Source organism: Sapajus apella, unplaced genomic scaffold (assembly GCF_009761245.1).
Source record: "Sapajus apella isolate SASKATOON/1434 unplaced genomic scaffold, GSC_monkey_1.0 scaffold24, whole genome shotgun sequence".
Classification (NCBI taxonomy): Eukaryota; Metazoa; Chordata; class Mammalia; order Primates; family Cebidae; genus Sapajus; species Sapajus apella.
Window position 1 is genome coordinate 8,529,579 of NW_022436964.1, and position 6,679 is coordinate 8,536,257.

The 6,679-nt window shown below is 45.8% G+C and overlaps 1 protein-coding gene and 1 long non-coding RNA gene across 18 annotated transcripts in view; one reads left to right on the forward strand and one right to left on the reverse strand.

The window, feature by feature from the left end:
* PRUNE2 (prune homolog 2 with BCH domain) overlaps nt 1-6,679 on the forward strand; it is a 307,395-nt gene that overhangs the window by 268,615 nt on the left and 32,101 nt on the right. For all 17 annotated transcript variants that reach the window (XM_032290660.1, XM_032290671.1, XM_032290665.1 and 14 more), the window contains one exon: nt 628-714. In XM_032290660.1, the coding sequence (XP_032146551.1) occupies nt 628-714 (87 nt within the window). The remainder of the gene's footprint in view (nt 1-627; nt 715-6,679) is intronic.
* LOC116559669 overlaps nt 1-6,679 on the reverse strand; it is a 79,184-nt gene that overhangs the window by 13,897 nt on the left and 58,608 nt on the right. The window contains exons 3-5 of the long non-coding RNA XR_004272566.1: nt 4,897-5,103; nt 4,126-4,643; nt 2,750-3,916 (exon numbers count right to left, since the gene is read on the reverse strand). This is a non-coding gene — a long non-coding RNA (uncharacterized LOC116559669). The remainder of the gene's footprint in view (nt 1-2,749; nt 3,917-4,125; nt 4,644-4,896; nt 5,104-6,679) is intronic.

Genomic DNA, 6,679 nt, shown 5'->3' on the forward strand with positions numbered 1-6,679 from the left:
ATTGTGATTTGGAGAACCACTGTGCTCTTATTTCGACATTCGCTGTCAGTTCAAGTTAGCCACTAGATGTATATACTCTAAGAACACAACCATTCTATTTTACATTTATTTCTATGACAAAATGAGGTTCAAATCATACAAGTTTCAAATTATGTCTCAAAAATCATTCTTGTCATTAATCATGGCCATTCTATATATTCCCACCAGGTAATAGTAACTTGCATAAAACTCCCTAAAATATATATATATATATATTTTTTAGTTGGAATCTCATTGTCACCCAGGCTAGAGTGCAGTTGTGTGATCTCAGCTCACTGCAACCTCTACCTCCTGGGTTCAAGCGATTCTCCTGGCTCAGCCCCTTGAGTAGCCAGGACTATAGGCGCCAGCTAATTTTTTTAAAATTATTTTTAGTAGCGATGGAATTTCAACATGTTGGCCAGGCTGGTCTCAAACTCTTGACCTCAGGTGATTCGCCCACCTTGGCCTCCCAAAGTGCTGGATTTGCAGGCATAAGCCATCACGCCCAGCCTAAATTATAAATATTTGTATTTAGGAATATGTTTTATGTTTAATTCCCACTGAAAATGGGCTAAGAGTAATGTATTTTTTCTTTTTTCAAAATAGGTTACGGAAGAATTTGAAATCATTCATCATTGTTCATCCGTCTTGGTTCATCAGAACCATCCTTGCTGTGACACGACCTTTTATAAGGTATAGTTATTATTGTCATAAAGTAAAAGTACTACTAGTAGATTTTAAAAATATGTACTCATTGTCCTAAAAATAAGAATTCATAAACTAACAGTACCCAGGGAAATATATTTGTCTCTGCCTTTCCTGGAAAGTTACTTTGGACTAGTCATTGAGAGTCCCTAATTAAGAGAGAGAATGTTTTCATGATGCATATTTTCCCCCAGATCATTATAAGACATGACCTCTAAATTGCTTGATGTAAACACGAAGATGAAGTGGTAGGATTTTCATGCCACATTAGAAAGGGGAATAGGTAATACATTTAAAGTGATGTGTTATTATGTAGAGAATAAGAAAGGTATGGTAACATGACAATGGAAAACAAAGATGAATCAAAGGCAGAAACAGAGGCCATATCATGTCTTAATTGTTCCATTTCTTCTGAACAAACCTACACAATGTTTGTATAACTACCAAAGTTATATAGAGTCTGGGCAGCCATTTTGAGAGCTGTGTTTTGATCACCCATGAGGAGTCTTGGTTTCGATTCAGTGAATATTTATTTGTCACTTTTATTAGGTTCTATATAACCTTACATCTTGGGGGTGCAAAGTAAAATAAGATATGTTTCATAATATAGCAAGACTTCTAATAGTTAAATGAAAGGAATAATATTTATTTTCTAGATAGCTTTAAAAACAGAATAAAATCTTGCCCACCATTAGGGTACAGATTAGATTAATTGAAATTTTCTCATCTTAAAATTATTAATGAATTTTTTAAAAATTCTAATAACTTTTCTTCTGGAGATAAAACTTTAAAATCATTTTTTTTGTACATAGATTTTACTGTAGCTTCCAAATTCTACCTTTCTTGTTCAGTATTGACTTTATTTATTGTTCTTATTCCCCACTTCCAATGACCGAGTAGCAGGATTCACCTTCATTTCTCTGTGGCAATGATAGCTGTTTACCATACTATGTTAAATTGCTTTTAAAAATATCATGATCAATCAGGCAGGGTGGCTCATGCCTGTAATCCCAGCACGGGAGGAGGCAGAAGCAGGCAGATCTCTTGAGGTCAGAAGTTTGAGACCAGCCTGGCCAACAAGATGAAACCCCATCTCTACTAAAAACATAAAAAATTAGCTGAGCATAGTGGTGGCATGCCTGTAGTCCCAGCTACTAGGGAGGCTAAGGCAGGAGAATCACTTGAACCTGCCTTAGGTTCAGTGAGGAGGAGGTTACAGTGAGTCAAGATCATGCTAATGAACTCCAGCCTGGGCAACAGAGTAAGACTCTGTCTCAAAAAAAAAAAAAAAAAAAAAAGAAAAAAACATATATAAAATGACCTATTTAAGGTATACAAAGAGCTACTTCTTTTAATAATTTCAGAACATGCTTCAACTAGCGAGTAGGAATCAATGTATGCTGATAAGCTTTTAAAAAGTTTAATGGCTAGAAAAGTAAACATTAGCATTGTTACTGATTCATCAATGTTTAATAATTCAGCTCTCATAAAACAAATGTTTTTTCTTGATTAAATAATGTTAAAAGATAAACTTTAGACAAATTAGTTTATTTGAGCAAAAAATGATTTATGAATCCAGCATCACTTAGAACCAAGAGAGGTTCAGAGAGCTCCACCCAGCAAAGTGAGCAGACAGCATTTGTCCAGAGAAAAACAAGACGATGTATAGAAATCGCTTGATTGGTTACAGCTTAGCAGTTACCTTATTTGGGTACAGTGTGATGAAGCTTTTGTCTTATATGGTCATGGTCTGATCATTTGGCAACCGGTGATTGCTGAAGCCGAGCTGCTTTGATCGGCTGAGACAGCTAGTTTTTGCAAAAATATACTCATAAGTTAGGTTGGAATTTTATTTACATACTATGTTAGGTTGCAGTTTGCTACCTAGGAACTCCAAGTACAGAGAAAGCCTCAAGCCAAAATTAGTTTAACAAGAAAACATTTGTTACTGTAAGTATATTGAAAAGTATTATAATTTAACACTACCTATTGAAGGGAGCTTCGAGATAATAACAATGGCAACTGTAAGGGTTATTGCCGAGTTTAAAATGAGGAAACTGAGGCCAGTAAAGGAAATTAAATGCCAATTTATTTAGCTCCCGGGCATGGTTCCATGGTCCCGGGTAAAGGGGCCAGGGAAGTCGTACCTGACTTCCTGAGGTGTGGGGTTTTATAGCGAGTGAGGATATCCTGATTGGCTATGAGGGAACAGGACTTGGATGGGGATGGGGCAAGCTGCCGTTGGTAGGTAGGCAGGATTTCCAGCGAGCGAGCTGCCCAGGGGGAGTGGGACCTAGACAGGGCAAAATGCTGTTGGGCAGGTTTTGGCAGGGCTTCTTTTAAATTTTGGCAGGGTTTTCCAACTGCGGGCTAGGTGCCGAGTGCAGAGCTTGATGTCGAGCGGGGAGTGGTGACGTAGTTTTCAAGCGCGTAGAGGGATGGGCGTGTCCGAGCTCCTGGCAAGGCAACCGGCCTTACATTTCAACCCTTTCGATGATATAGGACGCCGCTTCTTTCTGGCTACTTCCTGCTGAATAGGGGTGGAGTCAGGGGGAGGGGTCAGTTGTCTGGTACCTCGGTTGGGAGTCGGACAGAGGGGTGAAGCAGCATCTAGTTTACGGCCACCCTGGAAATTTCTTTCATGTGGGCCTGTAAAAACGTGAGGAAAAAGGGGGCTAGCATTAGCGAAAGACAAATTACGATAATGGGAGCAATGATAGGGGTTAGCCAGGTAAGCATGGGGGATTGCCACCAGTTGAGAGACGAAGCTGGTGCATTCTGTTTCTTTCGGAGGTCTTCTTGGAGGCAATAGAGAGTGTTGACATGCTCTTCTACAAGGCCTGTTTCATTGATGTAGTAGCACTGTTCCTGAAGAAACAGACAGGTACCTCCTTTTTCCGCCATTAGTAGGTCAAGGCCCATTGGTTTTGGAGAGTTACCTGGGCCAGTGATGTGATTTGGAGGGAGGCCAGGGAGGTGCTGACGCTTCAATGGCCACTTGGAGCTTGTCTTCCAGTTGAGTGGCTAAAGTGACAGTGTAGCCCAGGGTGCTGCTTCCTATTCCAGCCGCTGCTAGAGAGGATGCTGAGGAGAGGCCAACCACTATTGGGAGGAAGACAGCTCCTTTGCTTCGGTGATTAGGGGAGGGTGCGATGAGGGATAGGAGCTCGGCTTGTCTGTACACTTTTAGCTGCGGGACCAAAGTGACAGGCACACAGGGGAAGGGAAAGGAGGCATTAATAACTTTGGTTAGGGCCCCATTACCCCAAAAGTATCCTTCTGGAGGCACGTAAAGGGAAGATTTTACTTTTACCGTGGTGTTGCAGCTGGGGCTGGAGCTGCTGGCCGTCCCATAGCAGAGAGAGAGATTTTGAGAGTGTACTTTGAACAAGGGGATACCTGTTAAGGTGGTGCCGGGTATAATCTTCATAGCCTTTACCGGACACTCCTGCATCCCAGCGGCTGTGCCAGGGGTCGCAGATGTTGAGGGCTAAGGAACCACTGCTGAAGAGAGTGAGCATGTGACTGGGACGGCTTGGAGGCTGTGGCTTGTGAATAACACAAGAGCTGTATGGGCACCCCCCGTAGGTGGTGTTCCACCAATGACAGTAGTCCTTGGTTTGGTCATATAGAAAACACAGCCTGTGCCGAAAGTGAAACCCATGATCGCGACCAAGTCCGGCGCTTTTACCGTGTGGGATGAGGATGGAGACAGTAGACTGACAGCCACCTGTTTGGCAGTTTGCCTGTGCAAGATAATGGGTCCTGGTGGTGGGGCCCTCAGTCCAGGATTCCTGGGCTGCAAAGATCCTGGTTCGAGCTCTCAGAGGAGAACGCTGTCGCCTGGTCAGAGAGGCGTCACTGGGTGGGGGTCTTCTGGTCCTGGAACAACAGGGAGGGTGCAGTCCAAGTGCTTCCTAAGCAGGTGGCAGAGAAGAGAGAGGAAGGGAACGTAGGAAGCCAGTGGGGGCGGTTTTACAGGGAGATTGTGAGAAACCAGGAAAGGCTGGCCGTACAGCAATTCGAAGGGGCTAAGGCCCATTGGCCCCCATGGGGTGGCCCAGACCTGGGCCAGGGCAAGAGGTAGGAGTGTGGGCCAAGAGAGTTTTACCTCAATAGCAAGTTTGGCCAAATGGTCTTTGAGGCTGCCATGGGCCCGTTAAACTTTACCCGACGACTGAGGATGGTAAGGGATGTGCAGTTTCCGGGAGATGTTGAGGGACTTGGTGACTAGCTGGACTACTTGGGCCGTAAATGCTGGACCGTTGTCCAACTGGATGGTGGCAGGTGGGCCGAAGCGAGGGTTGATTTCTTGAGTAAGGAGGGAGGCCACCGTGTCTGCTGTCTCCCAGGAGGTGGGGAAGGCTTCAATCCAACCTGAAAATGTATCTACAAAAGTTAGGAGGTAGCGGAGCTTTTTGTGAGTGGGCATATGAGTGAAGTTAATTTGCCAGTCTTGGGCCGGTAGGTTGCCACGCATTTGGTGAGTAGGAGACTGTGGCCTTAACCCTCCCCAAGGCAAGACCTTAGAGCAAGCAACGCATGCCTTGTGTACCTGCTCAATTGTTTGTTGCAGACCTGGTGAGAAAAAGAGGGGCTGTACAAAGTGGTGATACACCTTAGGCCCTATATGTAAGGATTGGTGGATTTTAGCAATAATTTTAGGGGCCTGTTCCTGGGGAAGGGCGATTCTGTTATTTAGGAAGATCCTGCCCTGATTAGCTTCTGTTCCCCCTTTTAGTATAAGGGCCTATTTCTCTGATGGTGAGTATACAGGCTGTGTGCCTGTGGTAAGAGAACAGGTAGGGGTTAACTTGGCGTTAAAGATCTTGCTGCTGTATCTGCCCGCGTATTGCCCCGGGAGACAGCATTATGCTGGGCCCAGTGTTCTCGGCAGTGTATGACTGCAACTTCCCTGGGCAATGATAAGGCCTGGAAAAGGTTGGAGATTTGTGTAGCATTGATTATGGGGGTTGGGGCGAGGAGTTAAGACAGGGCGTGGCATCGGTTAGGAGTGGCAGTAGGAGGTGGGCGGATGATGGGCTGCCAGTGAGTTGGAGAGTGGCCCCTACCATCTGGAGAATGTCTCATCCTAAAAGGGGGACTGGGCATGAGGGTATGATTAAAAAGGAGTGGGAAAAGGGGTGTCTCTCGAGGACACAAGCTAAAGGATGGGTTTGATTAGGACAGGAAGGCTTGCTGTTAATTCCTGTACCTGGGAAGGTATGCTAGGTCCTGAGTAGGAAGGCAATACACAGTAGGTAGCCCCCATATTTACTAAGAAGGAAATGGACTTACCCGCTACCTGTAGCGTTACCCTGGGCTCAGCAAGGGTGATGGGGGTCCTCAAGTCCGGGCTGCGTCAGTCATCCAGAAGGCCGAGAAGTTCAGGCGAAGGGATTGCTTCCTGCGGACTGGCCTGCCCCTCACATAGAGGTGTGGGGGGTGAGCCCGTAGTCTGGGATGGACAGTCAATCTTCCAGTGTCCAGCCTGTTTGCAGCTTGGGCAGGGTCCGGGAGGTGGACGAGGACAGGAGCACTGCCGTGCCCAATGTCCCTCTTGGCCACATTTGAAACAGGGCCCAGGCGGGGTCCTTGAAGAATTTTGGGAGGGTTTCGATGGACCCCCTCCACCGGATGTTTGGTGGGCTGCCGGCCTCAGGGCTGCTACAAGAGCTTGGGTTTGGAGGCTTACCTTCTGCTGTAGATGGGCCTGTCAGGTGGCCTCAGCCTTTTCCTCTCAGCCATTAAAAACTTTAAATGCGGGCCGGGCGCGGTGGCTCAAGCCTGTAATCCCAGCACTGTGGGAGGCCGAGGCGGGTGGATCACGAGGTCAAGAGATCGAGACCATCCTGGTCAACATGGTGAAACCCCGTCTCTACTAAAAATACAAAAAAAATTAGCTGGGCATGGTGGCGCGTGCCTGTAATCCCAGCTACTCAGGAGGCTGGGG